This window comes from Manacus candei, unplaced genomic scaffold (genome assembly GCF_025592945.1).
Source record: "Manacus candei isolate 608988 ecotype Guabito, Panama unplaced genomic scaffold, ASM2559294v1 h1tg000050l, whole genome shotgun sequence".
NCBI classification, from domain to species: Eukaryota; Metazoa; Chordata; class Aves; order Passeriformes; family Pipridae; genus Manacus; species Manacus candei.
In genome coordinates, this window is record NW_026138098.1 from 22,188,493 (window position 1) to 22,216,177 (window position 27,685).

General features: G+C 36.4%; 1 protein-coding gene across 3 annotated transcripts in view; it reads left to right on the forward strand.

Annotated features, from left to right (window-relative positions):
- ADK (adenosine kinase) overlaps positions 1-27,685 on the forward strand; it is a 276,047-nt gene that overhangs the window by 55,553 nt on the left and 192,809 nt on the right. For all 3 annotated transcript variants that reach the window (XM_051800961.1, XM_051800963.1, XM_051800962.1), the window contains one exon: positions 17,908-17,986. In XM_051800961.1, the coding sequence (XP_051656921.1) occupies positions 17,908-17,986 (79 nt within the window). The remainder of the gene's footprint in view (positions 1-17,907; positions 17,987-27,685) is intronic.

Sequence of the window (27,685 nt, forward strand, 5' to 3'; positions counted from 1 at the left end):
AGATTATTATATCTTTGTTGTTAGCATGCAAGATAATGAACATAATTACTATGGCAGTGTACTCAGGGGAATGTGCAGTTCTTCCCTCCATCTACCCTGGAGTTACCATCCAAAGGAGTATTAAGCAAATATGGATGAGGACTGGTGGCTGAGTTGCTGCTGCTTATTTCCCTCTGCTGCTTAGTAAGTGCATATACTTTGTACACTTTAACATTAGAGGTGTTTTGGGTTTTTGGGGGTGGGGTTTTTTTTGTTTGTTTTTAATTTTTGAGAGTAATAATCATCCTCCTGTTCTCAGTCTGGCAGTTTTGTGTACTGACTAAAAGGATTTGATGTTTAATTGTAGCAGCTTTGTAGATGTACCCTCTTCTATTAGAAGAGTCTGTTATAGTAAATTAGTATGAACAGTCTAATTGCTTAGGAAATCCAGGGTAAAAGGTTAATCAGCAATTTAACTTTCTTTAAAAGACTTAGCTTGTTATGATTTACATGTCTTAAAGAACTTTGCCAGGCATTAGTTTGTACGCTTCTCTAATCTGTGAGGCTGCCCACCTGATCTTAAGTTAAGCTTTCTTGGTGAACCAGTTTTCTGTTTTATATTATGATAACATAAATTATCTGTAATAAGCCATCCTAATTAATGTTGGTAAATCTACAGCTCTGCTCCAATTACACACTAATCAATTATACACTAATTTAATTCTACTTAGCTTGATACAGTGCATCATTAATCAGGTTCAGATTTAATACAACAGATTTACTGTATTAACCAAAAAATTGGTGCACTTAAGGAGGGGGAAATAAAGGAAGTCACTAGGCCAAACAGTGTACATAAATACTTTCTTATCAATAATGTGTTACAAAAGATTTCATTTTTCCTAGGGGAAGAATAACTGAAACTAGTTCTTTTTTTCTGAACAGATTATTTTTACAAGCTGAAACCATTGATAATATAATACATTTAAGCAGATCATGGTGGTCGTTCTGAATGCTATACCTAATTATCTAATATAGGCAATTACCTCAGTTCTGATGTTATTTAAATGATTAGTTACAAATTAAATATATAAATTCTGCTTGGACTTTTAAAGGCTTTACCCACCTATAATTTTTCGTAGGAGTTTAACATATCTGCTGCCCTTACTAGTGAGAGAGTTCCCTGTGAAAAAGGCTGGCTGCATGCTCTCTTTTCCCTCTCCCTTCTCAAGGCCTAGGAACAACTGAAATCTGCCACCTGGAGAATCTCTAAAAGTTTGAGTTGCAGGATGCAGTTACTTGGAAAAGCACAGATGCCACACAGAGCTAATATGGTTTCCAAAAGAGCTCCTAAATAAAGACATTAAACAGACAAATAGAAAATTCTTAAAAATACAAGAGAGAACCTAGCCAACAAAAGAAAACACGGTCTGCAGATGAGATTGTGTAAAAACCCCCATTCCTCTCACAAATAGTTTAGTGTAACTAAGAAAAGGCTGCAGGGGAATAAGGGACTTGAACAGTTATTTCATAAAATAAAATACTAGGTAGAAACTAAATTGAGTAATAAATGAAGTTAAATTTTCTTACTCAGAGGAAAGTATGATAAGTTCTTGAAAACAGGAACAAGGGAACACATGGATAATGATTGCTATCCTCAGACCTGCTCTTATGGATGATATGTGTCTTTGCAAAGAAAGGGATCTGAAAAAGTACTTTTTTTAATTCTGCCTGTTGAGTTACAAAAAAAATCATGACCAGGATTTATTTTCTTCTGCTGTATAAGCTCTTGGTCTGTCCATGTTCAAGGTCTCTGCTGATAAAATACATATATGAAATTCTTAGATCCAGACGGTTTGCAATAAGGGCTTGGGAAAATACAGTTATTTGTCTTCCAGAATCTTAATTTGAGATTTGTGTGTGATGCTTTGATTGTCATTGCCATTGCATTTGCAATACTGTCCTAAAACTCCAAGTCATGTTAAGATAATCATGTGTTCAGATGATCAGCAGCTTCAGTTCATTTTTCCAGGAGATTTGCAGGTCAGCCATTTAGAGCCCTTCAATTTGCAAAGACTTGATTTAGCTTAATGATCTTTGCCAGCCGAGCTTGATTTCTCTGTTGTAGGATCTAAAACTGAACCAATGAGGCAAAAAAAGGTCTTTGAAACTTCTTTGGATATTAAATACTTCATGTCTTCAGGATGTGTCTTTGTCCAGTGATGTCTTGTATTTACATTTTGGGGAAATACTTCTCCCTTCTACAAGTGAAGCTAACAAATGTGCAGTTAAATATCAGTTCCAATAACAATGTGATGATTGTATGTGAAACAGAAGAGTTTACTTTTGGGAGTATTTTTAGTGTGAATGTGCCTAATCATTGTCTCTGAAAGTGATGTAAAGTAATCTGCCTTGGTTTGTGTTAAAACTGACAATCAGCATTTGTGCAGGCAGTTATTGTCATCTCCACTAAGGTGGCAGTAACTGTCAACTGTGTGGTTGTCTTAAATTCTTCAGTCTTGATAACAAGTGGACATCTCCATGCCGATGGTTTTTTGATAATCTGATCATACACTGTTTTTTATGGAGAATCGTTCAGAGCACAGTATGAAATGGGTGGTAATTCTGTAATGAAAAGATGTCCTTGTGCATAGAACATCATACCCTGTGGAAGATGGGATATGTGAGTACGAATGATAAGAGAGAGAGTGAAAAGGGAGGACGTGGTTCCTTTACAGCAGAACTGAAGAATCTCCTGGAAGATGCATTTCTGGTCTTCTCTGTAACTTTTCTAATTTTCACATGTGATTCTTTTTTTCTTTTCTGAGGGTCTGACTTGTGATCTTACGTGCTGAGTACATACAACTGCAACAAGATGAGTGGAAGTTATACTTCAGATATATTAGGTACTAAATAAACCTGAATGCAGAGAAAAACAGGTCCTAAGTCTAAAATGTTGAGTACTGAAAATTAGTGGGTTTTTATTCCTTGTGCTTCCACAGAAAGAGGATGATTATACCTTTAATCTCAGTAGAATCCTATGTAAATATATTTGTTTGTGCTCAAATACAAGTGTTTCACCAGAGAAATTTATGTCACAAAATACTGCTGAGAAAGTCAACAATTCTGTCTTCATAAGTGGTGTATAATGGAAGGTGTAGACCCACAGACTGAGTAGGGAGATGAACAGAAAGCAGCACACAAGAATGAACTAAAGTCTTATACCCAGCTTTTCCTGACTTCAAAGTGTTTGACTTGGAACTTAAGTGATTTTAACATAAGGATTTTGAGGGCCATTAATACTGCTTCACACATTTTGTATAGCTCTCTTCTCAACTTATAACACATTTTGCATTATGTTATAATTTGGAACTTTAGCGATTTTTGGTAATATTTAGTATTTTTTTATTAACGAGGCGATAATAATTTACAATGGTAAATTGTGTCCACAGTACTTAGCTAGTTATTTCAGGAGTTCAGTTTTTTAAAAACCATGTCCATGTGATAACTTACTGATGTGCTGAGGTATGTGCCACTGTGCATGACAGTTTTCTGTAGAGCATTCCAGTAGGTCTCATTGCAAAGTCCTGAAAGGCTGCAAGTGGTATGTCATTTCCACAGTAGGAGTTCAGATTTGTGCAGTAGACAGGCAATAGTTAAGTCCTGATCTGTGGTAACTTACATAACATACCATCCATGTTTAGGCAGTAAAAAAGTGGATGTACTTATGTGCCTGGTTCTATAGGGAAGTAAAACTTTTCACAAAGGTGTCTCACAGTTATGAATTGCCTTTGTGACTAATGGATTAAAGTCTCATATTTTCAAACCAAGTCTTTCTAAACATGGGAAGAATGCTAACTACTTTTAAGTTGTGACTTGCGAAAGGTTCCTTATGTTTTCAAGTATTTTATATTCATGTACATTATTCATAATGGACTTCTATTTAAAACTTAACATAATTTCCCTCTATAATCAATGAGAGCCTATTAATAAAAATATTTAAGTTTTTTTAAATGGACAGTCCCCAACAATTATGGAAAGTTAATTCAACTGTTATGAAAAGTTACTTTTTAGAAATAAATACGCATTTGCAACATAATTGTGTTTTAAGAGGAGTATAAATGTTCCAGATGTTCCTAGTACTCACAATTGACCACAATTATATATCACTGCTACATTGTCTCCCTCAAAAGCAAGTTCTACAAGTATAGTTGTGCCTTCAAGTATGACACAAAGCCACAATGTGGGCACTTGTAAACCAAGGAGGAGATGAGGGACATGGGACCGTGAGCTGACAGTGCTCTGATCCTAGACAGTTAAACTGCTGTCTCTTCTTATATAGAGATAGGTATATAAACTGTAGAAAAAAAATGTAGTTATTATACTATATCCAATGCATTTTATATATAGCCACACGTACATACAATGTGGTTTTTATATATGCACATACACAAACATTTTTCCTGATAGTTGAGGGTTTTTAGTTTTTAATATTGTTTTTAGTATTATTATTCTTGTATGAGTTAAAAAGCAGGGTAAAAATATTTTTGGAGACCGTATTTGTTACTTCCGTATCAACTTCTTAGATATTATAGAAGAGTAACATCTTCCCATATTGTTTAGTTACTAGAAGGCAAGCTTTAAACACAACTTGCATTTGGCTCTGTTTTAACAATAGTAGTTAATAATGTATGGTTTTTGTTAAAGCACTGTAGAAAAAATATCTTATTGAGCTATTTGTGGTGTTTTTTTAAAAGATGTTTAAGATTTCACATACAGTTTAACTGATCGCAGATGAAACTGTAAATTAATACCTCATGAGTTTTACTGACTGCAGGGCATTGTTGGTGATTCAAAGCTGCTTTGTTCCTACTCACTAGGAAAAGACCCTGTTCAAGCAAACAAATTAGAGTTCACCGTGATATCAAACTACTTATTAAAACTGAAAACTCTGATTTTGAATTCATTATTTGACTGTGACTTCTATAATAACCTGTTTCGAATATATTTTGAAAAGCCTAGGTCTTTAAGGATTTAAATAAAATATATAAAATTGGTTTAATTGTTGGTCTTAATTCACCTTGTTTGAAATTTTATACTCCAAGCATTACGTGGCGTACAAAGTGAGAAAATGTTGCAAGTTTCATCAGTTCAACTTGTTCTTTGATAAGATGCATTTCCATTCCTACTGATTTTGTACATAGTCTTGATAGAAATGACAGCTCTGTTACAGAAAACTTTCAGACATATTTCATATGTAAAGTTTAATATTTTCACTAGTGCTAGTCGTTCTAAGGTAGAGGGAGTTAGGATGAGTAATGTTTGTTTACAACCTCCTGTGTTGTATTCTCTAATGTCAGAAAGTGTTTGGAGGGAGGCTTTTATACTTTTACTATTTTTACGGTAGAATTAATGAATAAAAGTTGGAGAGGGAAATAGTTTTGCACAATTTGAGATGTTCTTCCTGTGGCATGACTAAGTCAGGAGCTTCTGCTAGGAAAAGATAGACTTTGGCTGTGAACACAGTGGCACGTTCAAGGTTACAGGGAAGTCACCCACCCTCTTTGGTCAGGTAGTGACACTGTCTTGAAGCTCTCTACTCAACAGTGCTTTCTGTGGATCACCTCCTAAGGCTACATGTACTTCAGAGAGTACACTGGAAGAGTGTTTGAATTGGGTACTCTTGCTGTAATGTGAAAAAACCCCACCAGCCAGCCTTGGGCATAAGGGCCAAATGTTTCATTGCAAGCGGTTCACCACACTAACATCGGTGTCATATTCCACCCAACCATTCAATATGCATTTATATTCAATAATAAAGCAGTGTATAATGGTGACCAAGGCTGCTTAAAACAGCTGAAATGGCTCATGTTCCTCTGCTTGGTATTATGTAAGAACATAGTTATGGTCACATCCAGTCAGTTCAAAGGCTTAATTACTAGTATTTGAGACTGGAGGGAAGGACTGAGAAATATAACAAGCATTACTGAGTATTTGTGTTGAAGAGTTATTGTTCAACTGTCCATATTGTTTCTAGACATTTCTTTTCTCGATTAAGTTAAATTTTTTCAGTCTTTTCTTAAAAATTGATTTGTAAAGAAAATGCTGTTCCCAAAGTAGTGGTCACTGTGAGCCAGTTAACTACCAGGTACTGATGACCAGGTGCTTTGTTCCAGCAGCTTTCCAGACATAGAAGGTAACCCTCACTGATCTGTGGCAGCTGAGTTCCCACGTGGGATTTTCTGTGTCAGGAAGTGGGCCCATGTGAACCTCATGAGGTTCAACAAGGCCAAGTGCAAGCAAGATGCTGCACCTGGGTCAGGGCAATCCCTGGAGTCGGTACAGGCTGGGGGGTGAAGGGATTGAGAGCAGCTCTGCTAAGAGGGACTTGGGGGCACTGATAGAAAGCTGGACATGAGCCAGCCATGTGTGCACACAGCCCAGAAGGGCAACAGCATCCTGGGCTGCATCTACAGCAACGTGGCCAACAGGTCGAGGGAGGGGATTCTGCCCCTCTGCTCTGCCCTTGTGAGACCTGAAGTGCTGCATCCAGCTCTGGGGAAGACATGGATCTGTTGGAGCAGATCAAGAGGAGAGCTCCATCCCTCAAAACATTCAAGGTCAGGTTGGACGGGGCTCTGAACAACCTGATCTAGTTAAAGATGTCCCTACTTATTGCAGGGGGGGTGGACTTGTTGACCTTTAAAGTTTCCTTCTAACCTAAACTATTCTACAATGTCACGGTCTGTAATGCATTTCTGTACTTCATAAAAACTACTACATTTTTTTGCAGGCCTAAGGGTAAGAAGGAAAGTTTCTTCCTCCTTCATTCCAGTCTTCTTGGGAGCAGAGATGAATTCTTTAATGCACGTCTCATGTGACAAAATGCTGTTTTTTTCAGAAATACTGTTCAGCTAAAGTGCTGGTGGGATTTTGTGCAACCTAACAGCTGACCATAAGCTTTTTAATAACAGCATGAAGAGTAATACGGAGTGTCACTAAACCTGTCTTGTTAGTGTTGTAATGGCAGAGTGTATACAGACAGGGGAAGTCAAAATGACCAGTTTTTCAGAGGGAAACTTAATGTTGTCATATCTATGTCAAATGTTTGTATTTTTCCTTTCAGTCCAGGAATAGTTCTGCTGTGGAATTAGCCTTTTTGATGCTGCTTGGAACATTCATTTTTGAAATTATTTATGCAGTAGTATCCCCTTGCAGCTTTTCTGTACCTTGTGATTTTTTTCCTTTGTTTTCATTGGTTGGTGCCTCCTCCCCCCCAGTTCATTCCATATGCTAATTTTTCCCTCCAAAAGGTGACCCTCTGAGATTGTTCCTATGGAGTGAAGAGATGGACTGAATTGACATAGGCTGTGGGATGAGTTATTTTTAGCTGCTGGCATTTCAGGCTGGAACACTTCATTCTGTCGTGCTTGTTAATGAGTCATCTGGAGAAAATGGGCTTCTTGCTTTCAGAGAGGGTCTGTAGCAAATAATAATAGGCTAATCTCTGCAGGAGATACTCTGTCAAGTAACTAAAACTTCAGCTAGAAAATGTGTTGAAATGGAGACTAATCTCCCTGTAAGAATAAGCATGCACTCGCTATTATTATTATTGTATTATCATGTATATGAAAATCTCAAAAACTGGAAGACTTACGAGGAGCCAGGTAATGGTATAATAGTGAAACATTTTTGAGAAAGAAGGTTAATTGAAGACAGTCACCTTTTACAGATAGAGAGAAATATATAGTTGCTTCCTAATTCAGAACATCATACACTTTCTAAAATTTGAACATGTTACTAGTTCTGGAGGAGTCTTCTGAAAAGATTCCTAAGTAGATGAGCCCTATATAAAGCTTATGTCCTTGAGAGAACCCCAAATTCACTAACATTGTGTATTAGTTTTAAGGGTTAACCAGCATCTTTGCTTTGGTCTCTACTGGAGACTATATTGTATTGGTTTTTTCTTTTCTATGTGCAATTCTTGGTCTCTCCTTCAACTTTTTCCCTCAAGGTTTGAAGGTTCTGTGCTGATACAGCGCAGAGGCTTTGTTTTGGAGATGAAAATATCACCACTCAAGTAAAAAAAAAACTTCATGTAAGAGTAATTAATCAAAGTTACCTAGTTGCTTCATTTTTGTATTGTTATCATTTGTATTGAAATTCCAGACTTTGGTAGTGCAAATTCATTTATTTAAAAAAAAAAGCAAATATTTAGAGCATACTGTTGAAACATGGGAAAAAAATTACTCCCAAACCCTATTCTATAAAGGACGTTATTTAAAGAATAGCATGAGTGTCAAATCCTTTTGTCACCTTTGGTACTTCTAATGCCACTTACCATCTATATGGTTATTTTATCTTATTTGCATGTCTTCTTCTTGTAAAGCATATTACAAGTCTGAAGAGTTCTTTCTGTTTTGCTGGCAAAAGGGTGTTTCCTGCAGAGCTAATAATTTTTACTCTCTGTTGATTATTTAGCTGTTTGGATTTGCTCTTTCGAATGATCGATGAAATGCTGAGATAAAAGAGAACACTTTCTCTTACCTCATTGAGATAAATATTTTTGCATTATTATCGTCACTGGTTGACCCTTCAGCCTGTGCTGTTTTAATGCATCTTCTTGTATTGCCATGGTCACTGTACAAAGTGCTTTAAACCAATCAAGTTTAATGATTCTGATATTACCAGTGTGTTGCTGCTCCTAAATAACCCACAAGACTTAGATTGTGTAAGTCAAGGTAAATTATTTTACTTTTTAGAAATTTGGCATATATCTACGTTTAGGACAGTAGTGCTGTGGTCAAACCACTTGACAAACCTACGAATAAGCTGGTGTAAGTATGAGAGTCAGTTTAATAGCGTGGAAGTTTGCATGGGAAAACTTAGCCTCCATTTTAGCAGAAAGAATGAACTTTTCCTAAACATCAGGCTGCTGTAGTTAGACTTCTTCCAAATCCTGGTTTCATTTGCTTATGGCTAGTGTGAGTGCACTACACTGACCCTACAGATTGTCCTGTAGTTGTTTCCCTAGAGGACAAATTGTGCATTTGCTCACCAAGCAGCCTATTCTATGTATCCAGTCTTTGGATGTCATCCCATCAATGTAAGTTCTCCTGCTTGAAGGAGAGCCTGATTTTTGTCTTTTCCAAAAGTCAAAGTGATGTATTTCTACGTTATCCTTTCTGGACAGTTCAGGTTCCTTCTTTCCTAATTTTCCACCACTACCACCACCCCCAAGTATCCAAAGATGTTGATAAACAGCTGACTCCTTTGGTAGTTTCCAGTGCCACCTAATGAAAATAAAAATGTGGACACATGATTAGGTGCTTAACAAAAACTTACAAAAAGGAAAATATACTTGGGAGGAAGCATGTGTGCTTGTGCTAGTAAATATTGCCTGTGTTTCTGAGCTGAGAAAATCATGTTATTACCCACTATCTGATGACTGTCTTAATGTATATTGAAGACAGAGCTGTATTGAGAAATAGGGAGGTTAAAGAGAACTAAAACAAAAATATCTCTTGGTATTTAGTGATGGTTGTGCTTAAAGCAGTGTTTTCTGCAGTCATTATTTCATGAGGAAATGCTTACAGTTCACTGCATGTTAATAGGAGTTTAGAGTGGATGTAAACTATCTCCTTGGTCTACTTTTATCTCCTGGTCTATTTTTAATGTTTTCTTGGTTTAAATGTGCCAACTGGCTACTAATTTAAAAGGATTTACAGTAACACAAGGGGTGAAGAAAAACAGATACTTTAGCAGTGTAGTTGCATTGACATGAACCATGTATCGTAAAGAACAAAAAACTGGTTTAGGTTGTGGTTAGCAACTGTCACTGTTATTTTGGACTTTGTGTTAATAGAAAATATTACTTAGATTAAATGCTTCTTGATCTGAATGATGTATGGAAACAAATAGCTTATAATTTGGTTTTGGAACAGCTCTGCAAAACTCCCTAATATTTTATTGACTCTGAATTGGAACCCAGACTTTGCACCTAACATCTTTTTTACTGTTTGGATGTATTTATGGATAAAGTACAAATTGTAAAATTACTATAGCAAAGCATTTCTGTCTACCAAATGTGAGTGTGCATATGGATTTTTTTTGATTGTTGTTGTTACTTTGTTTGTGGGGGGGTTGGGTGGTTGTTTTTTTTGGTCAACTCTTTACAAGTGGTTTAATATGACTTGTACTACAGCTTTAGATAATCTCAATTTACCAAAGATAAGGCCTAGGATCTCCTGATGACTGAATTCTCTTAGTATTAAAATATTCTTGGCAAATACTCTATTAAGTGGAACAAATTTTCACTTTGATGTGAGCTGGAATAAGTTGATGCTTGTGAAACAGCATTTTCAATTAGCATTCACTAAAGGTTTATTGACAGTTAACACCTGGTCTCTACTGTGCCAAGTGGGAAGCATCTATTGCAGTTTCTTATATTTGTTGCATAATTAGGATTATGATCTCTAATTTGCTTTTAATTTTGTAAATCTAGTTTTATTTTCAAAATCGATTAGTGTTACTTTTATTCCTGCTTTGTTATTGTAGAACAGACAAAGACACTGAAGTGTTGAAGGATTAGGAAGTTCACTACTTTGTAATATGATAAACAACTTGCCCTTTCATTGTCCAATGAAATTTGGACATGAAAAATTGACTGGTAGGTCTCAAAAAGCACGTATTCTTCCCATGGTTCTTAGGAGAAGCAAAAGGAACATGCCCCAGGTTTTTTTGCAGTAGTATTCCGGTACACAAGCTGCCAGATGTACACTGGGAACATCAGGAGCAAGGGTAAACATTGTAATACTGCAGAGAAATAACAAAGGAAATGACCTTGTTCCTTAGTGCTCCAGAACATACTTTGGCACATCCAAGGATGAAGAAGGTAAATGCCACATATTTTTCCCTGCCTGCAATGGCTTTTGATCCTTGTTAGCTATGCATAAGGGCAGAGAGCTGTTTCTGGCTTCAGTGTTTTGCAACAAAGATGATGGTGGCAATCCCTAGATGGATCTGCAAAATGTTTGAGTCTTGGCTGATGTTTTGGAAGATCTTTCAAAAAGACAGTGGGAGGAAAGCATGAAGTTGTAGTAAATTACTGAACTGACAGAAATTCTATAGTAGTATTCCTGATTCCCCATCCTCATGTGAAAGTTTTGAAAATCTTTTGATTAGAAATGTAATAGATGGAGGGGTGCTATAGTAGTTATATATAGTGCACAAATTTTAAGATTTGAGGGGGTGCTCTGTGTATATATAGCAAGTGTATCCATTTGTGTTTAGGGATAGAATCATAAATGTGATCTTTCAATAATCTAGTGGTATAGGGTGTTTGGGGGGGCTGGGGGGGTTGTTGTTTGTTCTTTAATTTTCCTACAGCATTTCAGAATATCAACAGAACAACTTGCCTTGTGGTGGCTAATACTTCTGAGTGTAATCATGTATATTTTCAAGATAATGTAGAGGAAGATATCCAGATAATCTGGAATGGAGGGGGGGACTTTTCAAGAACACTTGCATAAATTTGCCTGACTCTCTGCTGAAAAAAAAGAAAAAAAGACTTTGAGAAATTTCTTTAAATCATGATCCTTAAAAGCTGATGTTTTAACCTTACATTTGAATGACTGTTACTTTTTCCATCTTGTTTCAATATGCCTAAATGCAAACACATGTGGAAAATGTTCTTTTGGCTTTTATCAAACTGACATTTAAGTGCATTTTTTTCAACCTTGCTAACATTTGTGGTAAAATATTTCAAAGCTATGAATCTTGCAATTTGCCTATGCTTTTTTTTTTCTTCTTTCATATATTAACATTTGGTACTCATAATCCTAACCTGTTTGGAATTACTGGCTTTTTTCATTTGGTGTTTGTTTGGATGAGGTGATTAGGAAAATACTTTATGCGAAATTCTAGTTTGCAACAGTAAATGCTTTCATGAAGAGTCACCGTTCTATGAACTTCAGTAAATAAAGGAGAAAAATATGATAATATGCTCTATTCAATTTTAGCAGTCATATTCCTAACACATTTAGGTTTCTGTTGTGTTATATGTCCATGGTGCTGACCTGTCTCCAATACTTCCTTTTTAGCATGTTTCATTCTTCCCCTTTACTCCCCTACCCATTCCCAAGCTCTTTAATTCTGTGCCAAGCTAATAAGAAGAACTAGCTCTGCATAAAGTCAGTCATTGCCAAGCAGCTGTTATAAAGTTTTCTCATGTACCTCTGTGAATGTACCTCATTTCAAAAAGGGATTTTTGCTCTTTCAGGTCCAATTTTAAGCAAGAACAACCAATTATGTCTTTATTTCAATCTTAATTTGTTATATCTCAAAGAGTAGGGGTAACATTGTTCCTGTATGTAACTATCCTTTCTAGAGTTTGAACTTTGAATACTGAGTTGTACAATTTAGATAAATAAGCTACACTCCTTAGAGTTAAAAAATATGAATTGCTTTTCTTTTTACCAACAGTATTTGTCCTAAAATATTCTCCCTTCTGTTTAAAAGTAAGACCCTGTGATTTAATTATCATGCTTGAATCTCAAGACTAGACCTGTTCCTTAAATGTAAATTAGATTTTACTTAGGATGAAATTATGAGGGCTTCAGCTTGCCTGCTAACACTGACCAGGAAAGGTTGTCTTTCAACAACATGTGCCCCATCTGCCTGGTGGTGTGGCTGCCTGCATCGTCCTGGCGTTGGCCCAGGCTGTGAGGAAACTGAGAATGTGACAGATGACAGGCTTGTCCAGATGTATGCATAACTACTTCTGCCATGCCCTGCAAAACAATCAGGGTGCAGCTTTGGCATTATTTAGTTGTTTGTGTTGGTTTATTCCATGAGGGTTTCCTTAAAAATTGAAATATTCGGTATTGGTTTTGTAGTTTTACTGAGCTTTCAGTATTATTAAAACAGGTCGTATAATATGATGCTCGTTCTCTTAAATACTTTTTTCTTTTATTTATGGAGTGATTTCATAGACATTCTGACACAGGTTACTTAATTTGAAGATTTAAGTAGATTTTTAAAAATGCAATTAAAAGGATCAAACGTCTAACTGTCAGTGTATTAGTCTGGTTCTCCTCACAGCTGAACATTTAAAGCTATTGCCATGTCTTAATATGGCTGCTTCTTGCCAGTAAAAATAAATGCCTGGGAAAGGTGTCAGAATCACCATTAATTATGATTTTTAATTAAAATCTAATTAAAATTTATCCAATAGCTTGAAAACATACCAAATCGTAGTCTACCTTCCTCTCTAGAGGTATCAACAAGGGCTGCATCCCCAGCTCCAATTTACCTCCAAAGAAAAGAAGTTACAGACTTATGTGCAACTTGCAACCTTTTATTATTTAAGAGGTTTCCATCTTGGAGGTTTTGAAGGTTTTTATAACACCAAGCAAAATATACAATCCACTGAAAATATTTTATTATTGTTATACGAAATAACCTGATTTTTGTCTTACATTCAGGCTGTCATTATCTGGCATACAAAAGGAAAAAGGGCAAAAATTATTTTTCTCTCCTCTCTAGCTGTTTTTGGCAGCTGATTTTTTTTTAAGTGTAGCTCCCTGCTGATGTATGCTATTGAGTACATCTTAGGTAATAAGCAGATATATCAAAAGATATCCAGGGCAACACACCCTGCTGAAAAACAAGAGATTACTTTCCTCTACTTCTTGCAGATAAGTAGCTTCTGACATATGCATCAGGAATGTTTTTTTTCTGGTGCACTCTCTGTATAAGACAGTTAAATGTTGGTATTCAGTGGCCATTTAACTCTTCAAAAAGAGTTCCTTTGTAGTTTAATATAAATTGTGTCATAAAACTTAACGGCGTTACTTGAATTACTTTAATTTTCCTTACTGTAGCTTCATTGCCTTATGTTGTCTGCTTTCAGTTGTAGGGTGTGTTTTATGTGCTTATTTTTCTTGTCAGTTTGGCTTTGAAACCACGGTGAGCCAAACACGAGTGTATCTGTTGCTGTGTAACAAGAAGATAGTCCCCGCTCCAAAAAGCCCCCGATTTTGTGTATAAAGCAAGTTACGGGAGATGGGTATTGATCCAGGAGAGGATTGCCAGCTATTACGCCGGAGAATAGCCTCTGGAAATCACACTGCCTTGCTGATGACTTTTTTTGACATTACGGTGAAAGATAGTTTGCAGGAAGATTTAAAGTAGATTTGCTAATAGTCATAGAAAATTCTAGTAACTGGACAGTGGATGATATCATGGGTTAGTGAGGGAAAAGCTATTTTTGTTGACAGCTTTGTGCCCAGAGGCTGTTGTAAATCTGAATGTACCGAATGAGGGATGGTGTGTTCAGTGCAGAACACTTTGCAGGGCCTTGGAAACACAGAGAAGAGACTTCTGCTTGCAATGGCTGAGAAGGGGGAGAGGAGAGCTGTGGAGAGAGGCAAGAGCTGGTCAGAGGGGGAGCCAGCACAGATGATCTTTGCAGGTGTCTGAGGGGATTAGATGGTACGATGAGTGCATTTTTCGGTGTAAATCATGCTTTTTAAGAGCTGCTATGAGAAGGAATGGTGTAAGGTTTAAACGTGATTTTGTAAGAGCAAATAGAGAAGATGGATGGCGATGGTCAGGTTATGAATGGTCTGAGAGACAAAAAGGGTTGTGAAATTGGTGTGGCATATGTAAGAAGAGTCTGTGCCTTCTAAAAATAAGCTTCGACCTCCTGTAATGTAAGGAGCTGTATTTTGTAAAAAAAAAAAGTCTAAAAGATTATGTTCTCATTCTTGTTTGTATTCCTTTGTATAATAGCTTCTTTGACTACTACCTTATATATTTTTTTTTAAATAGCCATTAATTCTGTCAAATGTGAGGCTACTGAAAAGGCTCACCTTTCCGTATCAAGTTCAATTAGTAGTATATGCTTTTTTAAAACAGGGAGAAAAGAAAAAACCTGACAGAAGTGCTATTGCCTTTAGTATAACTGAGCAAAACATTAACATGTCCTCTTTGGTCAGTGCTAGAGTTATCAGCAGTATCACAGCTCAAAACATATGCTGCTGCAAATGCAAACTTGTTTTTGTTAAAATATGCTTTAATGTGGTGGACAAATTCATGGTACCAAAAGTAGGGCCCCCTTTATATGGTGCCAATTGTGGGATTTATTATATTCTGTTATTTAAGGTAATGGTATGTTGCTAGGTCAGGAAAAGGGTCACAGTTCTCAGATATAGCAGAGCCTAAAGAAATACTCAGAAAGACCAACAACTGCAGAACGTGAAACACAAATAATATTCAGTCTTGCTCATAAGGTTCTAATTTTCTTGAATTATCCTAAGTGTGATAACAGCTCAGTCCTGAAGCACACACAGAAGCTCTGTTCAGCATTCCCGGACCTTGGAAGTTGAACTTCCTTCCTTAAAGTGGAGGCTTTTATAAAAGCAAACACCATGTTTCTGAAGCATGCTGGAATGACAGTCTTCTCTTTGCAGGTCAGGCATACAGCAGACAGTGACAAAGTCTGTGTTCCCACGCTGCCTGTGCCATCTGCTGACACTGTGAAAAATGTCCATCTAACTGTTCATCTTAAGATAAAAAACTATCAGCACTCTGAATTTTGAGGTCATTCTTGATACAACTTGGTTACCGGGCTCTTGTGGATTAAAACATCACAATTTATATTGTCCTTTTGATGTGTCATGGAAAATGACCAGCAAAATGTACTTTTTTTGCAGCTGTATGAACTCGCTCTGTTTTATGTAACAGATGGTTAGAGACATTGAATGCACCATCTTAATTCAAAGAAAAGGAGTTAGGTCTCTTAATGTTCCATCTGAAATACTGGAAGACAGTCACCATTGTTTGTCTTATTCTATTAAGTAATTGTAAAATAATTTGTTCAGATTATTTCTTAGATTACATAGCTTCCACTTTGAAATCTTCATAATACAGACAGTATTTTATGGCTGTTCTCAATGTTGTTTTTTTTCCCAAATTCAGATACTGCCTATTTTATTTTTCATTTGAACTACAAGTATTTAAATACATACTTATCTAGGTTTAGAGCTGCTAACATAGGTGATCAACTGCAGTATATACTGGGTTTATGAGGTTTAACATGCCATTAAATAACATGGACATGGAAACCTTAGCTGCCTTTAAGTAAAGGAATTAAAATATCAAGTGGCATGCTTGTAGATATACAAGAATACAAAAATAACTATGTGATTTGCGCAGTACACACTCAAATTGAGTGAAAAGGTAAAATGTCAAATAAATTAAAGAAAAAATATTGCCAAAATGCTTAATTGGTTCGTGATAGTTTGTCTTTGCTTGAGAAGCAATTGTTAGGAGACTTGTTGGTTTTTGTTATTTTTTTCCCCCACATTCAGCTACTGCTACCATTGGAGGTTTCAATTGCTTGACGTAGAATTGATAATTAATAGTATGAATAACTGTGAAAAGCATATGTAGTAATTTAGTTCTTGGTTCTTTCTAATTGTCTGCCCATTGGTAGTTTGCTAGGGTGAGTAGCTCATTATTCAAACACTTTAGATGGAAAGCACTGCAGAAATAAAAATCCTCTTATTAAAAACGTGGTTTTGAAAAAAAAACACCACCTTTTAAACAAACAAGTCATTCTTTGACAAATCTATCCCCAAAACTGTTGTTCATGTGCTGTAAAGAGATTGGGATTGTGAGAGGGAGAGGACAGGAAGGGTTGGCAGATAGCATTCATTTTTCACTGTGTCCAAAATAAAGACGGTAGAAGTAAGTACAGTAAAATATATTGGAATACATCTAACTGGACAGGCTTAATTTGTTGAAGGTAAACAGATAAAGTAAATAGGCATTAAGGGTAAAACTGTGCTATTAATTAGGTTTGACCTTGAGGTGATTTTGAACCTCAAATCTGCAAAAATTTTACAGTAAACATTTTGACTTGCCTGCAGGAGTATTTCCTTCTAAGTCTAATGTCTTCTGAGGTTGTTAATCCTGCTGTTTAATCCACTCATTTTGAAGTGTGCTTGGAATTTGAAGGCATGCTGCAGTATTTGTGCACAGCCTCCCTGCAGCCTCCACAACTCCCTCATTCCTGTTCCCTTTTCTGTGACACTTCCCTTTCTGTAGCCTGTGATCAGGGAGTAGTCTGGTTCTTAAGCTCTGGTGTTCTGTGATCAGAGATGGAACACATATCCTAGACAACGAAGAGTGTCTCACAGACACTGCCTCTTAACCGGAAAGTTTGATCTGAAATATGAGGCTAGATATTTCTGTTAAAAGTTTAAATATTTGTTTTAGTGTTCAAACCTAATATACTACTGAATGTTAACAGAGAATTCTATATTTTCATAGTTGTATGACTTGAAGGATTTGAAAGCTCACCTTGGAGACACTTGCCTTTTCTGTTATCAAATTTTCTCACACACCAGTAGATTTGCACATCAAAGTTCTTCACCTGTCAAAATATACTATTTCATATGAAAGTTTAAAATGTAACACCATTGTTTGGGTCAAGTTAATTTTGAACTAAGCAACAAATCTCAATCTTCTCACTTAAACTAGAAATAGAATGTAAAGTTTAATGGGGTGAAATAAGTATCTGAATATCTTCATTTATGTAATTTTTCTTCAAGGATATATTTCACCTATCTAACAGTTCACTGCAGTCAAGCCTTTACTTCAGATATTTTTCTCCCCTCAGTTGTTTACTCCACTTGCAACTTTAAGGTGAAGAATTCAAGTTGATGTCACACTTTGTATTGTAATTTGGACAAAATCTAAATAGATGTTTCCAGCTTGCATCATGGATAACAATTGATGTGTATGAATTTCTTGTTTACAAATAATGTGATGTCATCTACTTCTAATCTTCATGTCTTTTTCTGGAAAAAAAAATTGCAAAGTTTAACTTTTTTCTTTTCCTCTTTTTTTTTTCTTTTTTAACAGATTCGAAGAACTTGTGAAAAAATTCAAAGTAGAATATCATGCAGGTGGTTCTACTCAAAATTCCGTTAAAGTGGCCCAGGTTTGTTCTTCCTTAGCAAAGAATTACTGCTAATTTCAAATGTTGAGTTTGAATCCACTTGATGCTCTCTATTGTCTGTTTGAATGAGCACTGCAGAGTGGGTACTTGGGACTCTGTTGCTCAGATTATGTTTGGAGGTTTTTATGTGATTTGTTTTGAAGTTGTGCTCTTTAGTCTTTTCACACACGTTCTGCTAAGGTTGTAGTTACAGCTGGAGTGTACTGGGAGGGAAAGGCTTTTGTCAAACATTTGTGGTGGAAGGATAAGAGGCAAGGACAAGGTCCCTCACTGCAGTTGGGAATCTTACAATGAGGAGAAAAATGTCACAATGAGAAGGATTAAACAGAGGAGTTGTTGAATCTCTGTTCTTGGAGACTTTCATAACTTACCAGTATGAGTTCTTTGGGCAACCAGATCTAAATTTGAGGCTGGCCCTGTGGGTTGGACTGGAGACCTGCAAAGGTCCCATCCAGCCTGCATTGTTCTGTGATTCTAATCACATTTATCCTGTAAGAACTTGCAAGTTTGTCCATAAAAGATCAAAATGTAAAACTTCCTTTTATACAAGGAGAATGTTTCTGGCTATGGGTATGATGAATAACAGTAATGATGGATTTGGTTTCAGGTGTTTTAGCTTTTCTGTAAGTAAAGTATGCCTTTAGTCACAATACTTTCAGGCATATACCTGTGTGAATATTCTTAGATTGCGAGAGGTGTAAAAGTTCTATAAATAAAAATACACAAACAATTATAACCTTTTTGTTAATGATCCTGGCTTATTAACTTCCAGGCTCCCTATATAGTTAAAACTTACTGCCAGATAGCATTAAATGCACATTTGGAAGTTATAATCTAATAAAGGTTGCCCCCACCCATAAAGGGTAAAAATATATTGATAAGCACTCCTCCTTTATACAAAATAGTTGCTGCTTCTTTACAAAGGTTTTCATTTTTTAAAACCCCAAATGTCTTGAGAATATTTGTGATCTTAAAAAATGTTGCATGTGTTATAATGTATATGGCATTGTCATTCTGAAACGATTGTGGTTTTTAGATAAAATCAGTTTTCTGAGCTTTGTTTTTAACAATTTGTTCGATTCTGATACTTTGTAAAAGCCTCTTCATCAGGAGAGCTCAAGTTATGGCAATCAGTCTCTGTATCACTGTTGCTTGACCTATAGGGGTGGTGTAGAGGTGATGCCTCTTTCATGACAAGTGATTAGAGGTGAACTTTTTGGAAGAAGTTCTGCAACTGTTTATTAGTTCAGGGGTATGAAATTCTACTGCCATTCCTGCATCTAAACTGGGGAGGTTTAGAAGCAAATGCATGTGGTAGGCTCAGTTTCTGAACTTTAAAGCTTTCGAAGAGCCCAGGATTTTATTTCCATCTCTCCTTGAAGTGACCTCTGTGGCATCAGCTAATTTATTAGTGAAGTATGTCTCATTCTTAGCTGTCTTGTAACCTATCAGTGCAGATGTTGTTCAGTAATTATACTATGAAGGACACAGTACACCATAGAGAGCCAAGGAAATAGATGGAATTTAAATCAACAAAATGTAGGGATTTCTATGTCAATGCTCCTTTCTTACTATGTCAATGCTCCTTCTTGGGTTTTGTCAGTGAACTTTTCCTTTATCTTGGCTCAGAGCTGGGAGACTCATTCAGCTCCAGTTGCCATCTGGAATTGTATTTGTCTCCAGAAGGTTTGTCATCTCCTAGTTTCTGTTTCAAATAAGATTGAAACTTAAACAGTTGTGCATGAATAAAATAACATCAGTAAAAGACTTTAAAAAGAGGGATGGGAGAGTGAGAGAGAGAAAAAAAAAGAGAATTCTGGAAATCTTGAAAGAAGCTCTTATTCTTTAAGCTTTAGCAGAAGAAAAAAAGTGTGAGGATAAAAAGAAGTAGTTGAAATGTAAACCAAAAATCGAACTAGAAATTCTGGAAGAGTATTTTTGCAGCTATATAACAATATTCATTGGCTTATTGGAGAGAATGAGTGTGTAAGTAATCTTAGGGATGAACAGCTTAAATATATATTTACTTGTTGAAAGTAAAGATGGATTTAGCAAACTTGACTGGTGGCTGAGAAGTAAAGGACCAATAAATAAGTTGAGTGCTGAGGGAGCCACACTCTTAAGTGAATGTGGATTCTCTGCAATTAGATACGTGGGGAAGAAATCCTAAGAATAACACTTTTATTAATTTCTGAACTTGTGTTACATTATGGGAAAAACTTGAAAAATCATGCTATAAAGTGAGAGAGAAAACTTAAAATTTTGGCTTCAGTTGTTTAAAACTTGATGAGAAATAATGACATGTTAAAAAAAGGCATCCTTGGAAGCCTGACTACAATGGAATACGACTGTCTGAGTTAAATGGTTGGAAATAAATGGCCTCTGAATTCTGGCAATTGCTTTTTTAAAAGTTGGTTTCTGAGTGGGAAGAGAATGTTATTAAGGAGTGCAATAGGTAAAGTGCAATTAATAAATTGATTGGATTAAAATAAGGAAGAACTTAGGAAGCAGATAAAAGGGTTATTGAATAGCTTTTTTTCAAATAGTTGTCTTCTTTAAGGGTCAGAAAAGCAACACTATGTTGAAATAAAAACATCCAAAGGCAAAGTGGGTGGAGAAACTTAGGAGTATATAACCTGTTTAAAAAGGAACAATGAACCTGTCATATGCTTGCTTACGTGGTATATGGTGATCATCTCCTCTGTTATATGTGCTCATATATTTTGAATATTTCCTTTGTATCTGCAAAGGTAGCGAGATCTACTAAAGAAGTACTATCTGTTTCCAAAAAGGATAAACCAATTTCTTTTAAAAAGGAGGAAAAATGTCTAGAAATGCCATATTTATCATGTGCGAGAAATTTGAGATGTTAATCACAGAAAGAGGCAATAGGAAGAAGCTCTGAATTATGAAGAAAACTGGGAAGAAAATGAAGCTTAAATCATGGGGTTTGGAACTAAAATTTAAAGCAGCATCAACTATAATGGAAATGAAGATTTTAGAAGTTTACAAAGAATTAATCAGAATTGCAGTCAAGCTGTGAAGAGCAAAATTAGATTTTCTTTTTTTCTAGCATGTTAACAGAAAGGGAAGATCTGAAGTGCAGCCTTGAAGGAAGAATTTGGCTGGTAAGGTACTGAAGGGAATCTTGGTATTTTTTCAATGTTGTCTTCCAGCAGAGCAGAAGGAGAGTGTGTGGCAAGTTGCAGGAGTGAATGATGGTAAAGAGATGGAGAGCATTGTGAGGCTCAAAAAGCTGAATGTTGGCCGTGTTGAGTGCCCAAAGCAGACATTATATGGACAGGGTATCTCAGGAAGGTTAGAAAAAGAGAAAGGTCTGGACCTACCAGGAACAGCAGAAAGGATCTTTTTTGTAGAAATGCTTCTAATGTACAAAGTAGTAGACATATTTCCACAAAATGAAATGTGGAAAAATAGTCAAAACATACATTAGAGGGGAAGCTCTGTAAAAGCAAAGTCAGGAGCAAATGAAAAATTATTCTGTTGCAAAAGAAATACAGTAGACTGTTGGATAAACACTGAGAGGATGGAAGATAAATGATAAAGGGGCAGTAAACTGGAAATAGCACACTTTTGAAAAGTGTGTTATAAAAGTATTTTTATAAGTCAATAATATTTTTTAAAAATACCTGAAAATGGTGAAAGGAAGTACCAAGAACTGTTGGTACCAAGTACCAAAGTGTTGAAGGGCAGTACTAAAACTGAGGAGGTCGGTTGTTTATGTTCATGTTTTCTGGGACATTAAAATTGTTTGAACTGATCCTGGAAAGAGTGAGGGAATCAATATTATTTTGGCTTGACTCATGATATGAATGAGGTGGGGAGGAAGTTATCGATATATTTCGGAAATGACAGTAACAGGCATAAAAATGGAAAAGATAAAATCAATGAGATAGTTTAGTCATTCCCTAATGAGATTAAATTAACAGCAAATTATGCCTTGGAAATGCTAATTTGTATTAGGAGAGAATAGTGACAGAAAGAAGGGAAGAAAGTGGAGATGGAAAAACACGTGAGAGAACAGACAAAATTGAGAGGAAAAGAAATAAGTAATCTGGAAGGAGAAAAGCTGTAAAAATCCCAATGTTTCTCTGATTCTGCATCCCTCACAGTCCCATGCTTGTTTCGTCCTTACCAACCCACTTTCCTTGTCCACTCTAATCCTTCTTGGGTGTAAATTTGTCCATCTGGAAAAGATGGCTAACTAGAACAGATTGAGTACTTTTAAGGCCTTAAGGAAAAGTCTTATTGAAGTAAGTATCTTTTTGTTTAAGACTTAGTATTGTGTGGAAAAGTAGAGACGGAAAGTAAGAATGGGAAGAGGGTAAGAGGAATAATGACAAAGGGCTTTCCTCACTGCAGTACAAAACAGTTGGAATCCAAATAATCAGTAAAAATGCAGATGATGCACTTCTAAAGGTGCTCTGTTACTATTAAACACAATAGTTGGTTTTTTTTTTTCCTCAACCCATCAATAGCGAGTGTTGATAATTTTGCTGGATCAAGTTTCAATTAGTCAGGCATCAGTCACTGAAAATTGCTTGATAATACTTTGGAAAATGAGGACTAGAGAGGATGAACTGAATTGCAATCATTTAGTTTCTGGCATAGAAACTAAAGTTTAACTTTCCTGTTTGCTTTAGTGATCTTGGCATTAGAATTATGCTTTTATACTAACTTTCAGTTTTGCTTTATGTTTAAAGTTGAAGTTGTGATGCATGCTTAAGAACAAGAAGTGTAGGGGTATCAAATTGAAACTGCAGTGTGCTTCTCTGACCTTTACTTGTCTCATTAAATTTTGGCTTTATATCTAATATGATATGTGACATCTTGCTTTAATCTGAGCTCTTGCAATCTCTCCAAATGATTGGATTCATTATATTAGATCTATAAAATATGAATACATGCAACTGTGTGCAGTTCATAAATAATGTATTGTTTTAGGGTTCTGCCAACAAACTAAATTCAGATTCATTTTACTACTACTCAGGTTCTCTCTGTAATTTTAATTAAGATTGTGCCTGTCTAACAGCGGACATAGATTTGGAAGGGAAAAAAAATCTGAATCTTTTAATAGGGCTCATGACTTTAAAGTATCTAAATCAAATAGCTCACATGTGCAGAGAGGGCAAGTACTGCTGACCAGACCGAATTTGCATGATGTTTATTTTGATTTTGGAATGCTGAGGTTAGAACTGCAAGAAGTAGTGTTTTGAAGTTTTACCTTTCTAACACAAGTGCTGGATTTCAAGTCTTAACTTGATAGAATTTTATAACTTGGATTTTAAACTACACAACCTTGTCAACAAACGGCATATTTTCATTCTCGTTTTTCTGGAAGTGCTTATAAAGAATGCCACATTCTTCATCCTCAGAATGGGTGCTCTTGGTTTGTGCTCTATTTCTTAATAGCTTATTTTTTATTCTGGCAATTCTGCTGTTGCTGTGGATCTAACTTAGCAGCTAGAGAGTGCTGTATTCTATTGTTTGCTCATCCTCAGAAGAATTGTGGAATTCTCATTACACAAGTTTTATTCATGGTGATGCCATGTGAACTTGGAAGAACGTAGCTTGACACATCTCAAGTTGAATTTGTAAGACTGGCAGATAAAGGGAAAACAAAAAAAAATTTTGGGAAGCTTTCAAATAGATACTCCTGGGAATTCACAATAGTATTTTTATAATACACACCTGAGAAAATCACCGTGACTCCCTTTTCCTTTCTGCACTACTTCTGGCCATGTAATCATAACCTTTTGAGTTTTTGTGGCTGTTCCACTGTCATCTATACATCAGGGAAGTAATGACACTTTTCCAGTATCAGCTTGTACTTCAAGGGCTTGTAACTTCATTCCAATTTTTAGTCTTTGGTTATGATTAACTTGATATGTTCATCTGAAGTGATTGTGCTTTTTAACATTCTAATAAACTGACAAGTTTGAGAATTTCATTTTGAAAAATGAACAGATTTATGCTTGTTTATGAAAAATGGTATGTGCTGAAGGCTTAGATGTGTTTCAAATTTATACTATTTGTTATGTGAGTAATTAGCCAAACCTTGGATTTATATCAAGCATGTGTCTACAAAGTCAAGTCGTGCTTAATCCAAAAACAGTATGTAAAATTAAAAATTTATCTATGAAGAATAAATGCAGGGAGAACTGCATTTTATGAACAATATAAACTGTAATCTTTTAAACACATAGCTAGCTTCATTGCAACTTTTGCAACAATTCCATGTTTTTAATGTAAAGTTTATATGTATTTGCCTAGTAATACCCTTGGCTAAACAGTACTTTTTGTATGTAATCTATGAAATGCATCATACATTAGCTCTTCCGTGTTCAGTTATCTAGTGATTTCTTCCTCACTTTCCTGTCAGTCTGTATAAATGGGCATAGAGCTAATAAATTTGATCTTTTCCTCACTTGTGAAAATTTCTGCATTACTTGTGTACAGTAGACTAGACCGAGGCATAGCAGGAAGCAAGGCTTGGCTTGGGAGCAAGCCTCAAAATGTACTGAATATGCAGAACTGGGAGAGAGGTAATGGAAAGGCCATCAGGGACATCACCCCAAGTGTACTCTCAATTTTTTCATATTGATGCAACTTTGCTGGAATTGTCTTTTATTTGAGATGGAATCTCACACCATCAACTAGAAGTTCTTTTTGTGCCTATTATGTGCTTAAAATCAGTTATGTGACAAATACCTTTCTCCAAAAACTGTTTCTGGACTAGCACTCCAAGAAAGTGGAAGCAAGTCCCCTAAAAAACTTTTTCCTCCTGCTTAGTGAAGCGGGGAACGTTTAGCTCTGTATTTTTCTGTTGACCAGAAGAAAATAGGTCATTTTTTTTTGCTGAGAGAGGTAGACTCTGTGCTTCCTGAACCATTTGGATCAGAATATTAAATTCCTCAGAGTTAGTTTTGGCCTTATGCTTGATATTCCTTAAGCAGCTTCATTTTCATTCCTTAAACAGCTCTGCTCAGATGGGCTTGGTGGCCCCAGCAAACATATGTTTCCAATATTTTCAATAGTTCAGTCCAGCTTTCAAGAAAATGTACAAAAAAGATCTCTAAACCATTTTCTGTTTGGTATGGTTTAATAAACTTGAGGGTTATAGCTTCACCTTCTGTCCAGAAAACAATCTTGAGGTGTGTGATTCCTTCCCTGCCAGGTCCCACACGTTTCTGCCATGCTACACTGCTGTACCATTCCACAGTGGATTTTTTGTCAGCACCATGTGCTGTCCTGCAGGTCACATACCTGCTTCTCAAACCTGTTCAACATAAGAGAAGACAAATCAGAGAAAGAGTCAGGATTTACAGATAATTTTTTCTTATTTATACATTACTAAAATTTATATGCTACTAACCAGTAACATGGATATCCTAAACATCTGTCCCCAGTGCTGTGTGACCAGTCCTAATGAATGAGACGTGTACTTGGTGAATGAATAACAAAATGTGCTTCAGAGCTGACAGAAACAGTCATTTAAGTTTGTCTCTCTGGAAATACAGCAGTGGCTATTCCTGCTGTGGCAAAGACCATGTCCTGTTGATAGTGTCACAGTGGACCACATGCCAGTAACATCAGTTTCCTGAGTTATTTGTTCTCTCAAGCACACTCTCTCATTCATGTGTGTTTCCAAATTACCCTGTGTCAAACACCACAGTGATGTGTCCCTGCTTCTGACAGAACAGACAGCCTTTCCTCATCAGAATTATAATATGCAGCTTGGGAAACTGGTGTAACGCCTAAACTGATCAGTACAGATGTCAGAGAAATTTTGTAACACTTGAGAGCTGCCTAGATTTTTTGGAAAGCCTTGGAGAATATTGCTAGGCCTTTTACTCATCTGTACCTAGGATAATTTTCAAAGCCTTATTTGGAGCTATCTGGACAGTTCAAAAAAGCAACAAAACAACTTTATCATTGTGGCAAATGATAAAATGGCTATGTGTGAACCTGCAGAAGTCCCAGCAAATTCCGCCCAGATTACAAAGCTGGGAACTTCTTAAGTTTTTTTGTGCTTGTGAAGGAAGCCCATACATTGTTTCTATGGTTGTGGGTCAGATGATGAAAGTGAATGGTGCAGCAGTGCGCTGGAGGACCCAGCTTTGGCTTTTTTCTGCACACCAGGAGTAAGTGGTACAACTCTGTGTGTATTCATAGACCTGGTAGAATGGTTTCAACAAATACTGGGATGGTCAGAAAATGAAGCTCTAAAGAGTCTGTGGCAGTTTTTTAGATTCTGCAATGCCAGGTCCCTAAATCAGTCCTCTTGAAAATGAGGCAGTTTCAGTTACACCGTTGTCAGTTGACAACAGACTTTGTTATGAGACAGATGGTAACTGTTAAGCATTGCAAGACAAATGTCCTTATGTGCATTGCTTTGGCATGGAATTGAGTGGTTGACTGCTGGTCACGTGGACTTGTCTGTTTGGCATACCAGAACTATATCCACTTATTTTTTCAGGTCTTGTCCCTGGCCAACAGTATCAGTAGGGCTGTAGGAAGACTGTCTTTGATATATGTCACATCCAAAATCACTCTAGAAGAACAGTAGGAAGAGTTCTATGGTAACATTCCCCCAATATTTGTTCAGATAGAACCTTGAAACTCTCTCTTCTCCAGTGTGTTTGAGTGAACTTCAGAGTACATATGCAGCTTCTGTTCATCCATCCAAAATTGTAATTTATTTAAATGATTAGAAACTGTTTCCATATTCCAGAGTAATCAAACATCAGTCACCCACATGGAATCAGAAGGCACTGTATAAATGGTAGCAGTTGGTTTTTTCTGGGTGTGCAATTCAGCTGCAAGCTGCTTGACTCAGCTTATATGCCTGTTTAGCTGTGTTAACACCATGTTTTGGAGCTGTAAAAATTTTGTCAGATTTTTCAAAAGCACTAAAGGAATTTGGGCTCTGTCCCTAAGCTAATGTCCACCTGAATGAGTGGACTTCATTGTTTTTTTGATTTTGTTTTCCCCTGAGCCAATACCATCTCTAACTTGTAAGACATGCTATGTATGAGAGTATATTAATTAGCACGTTCCCTAATTTATGCTTATCCTGTATTACCTAGCTGTTTCTAGGTAATGTAATAATTAGTACAGGCTGGGATTTATCCTGAAGAAGCAAACATCTGGAAGTATCAGTGAGCCATGTTTAGGGAACCTGGTTCCAAGGGTGCCGTGCTGTGAACCCTCCAGCATTTTTGTGTACAGAGTGACAACGGGACTTTCTCATAATCTTTTGCTCCAGGAAGCTCTCCATGCAGTGGTGGTCTGATGGCTTGACTGACATTTACTTGACTTGTTCCCATTAGTTGACACTGGAAGGAGAACAACTGCTTGATTTGGCAATCTCAGAAGAGAGGATAAATCCCTGTGCTTCACTGATATTAATTTGGCGTGCCACTCAAGCCTTGGGAGCTCGGGAGCTGATTTATCCTTAGCAACTCAATAAGTTACATAACTACATCTTTAGCAATTAATTAATGTTAAGTGATGTGATACAGTGGGGAGTTAATTGCCCTGGAAATCTGAAATGCCAAGTTACAGGGGTTTCTTGCACATCTCTGGAATACTTCCTGTTGAAAGTGTACTTTTTTTACTTTCCCCTGAACACAAACACTGGAAATCTTGCTGTTAGCT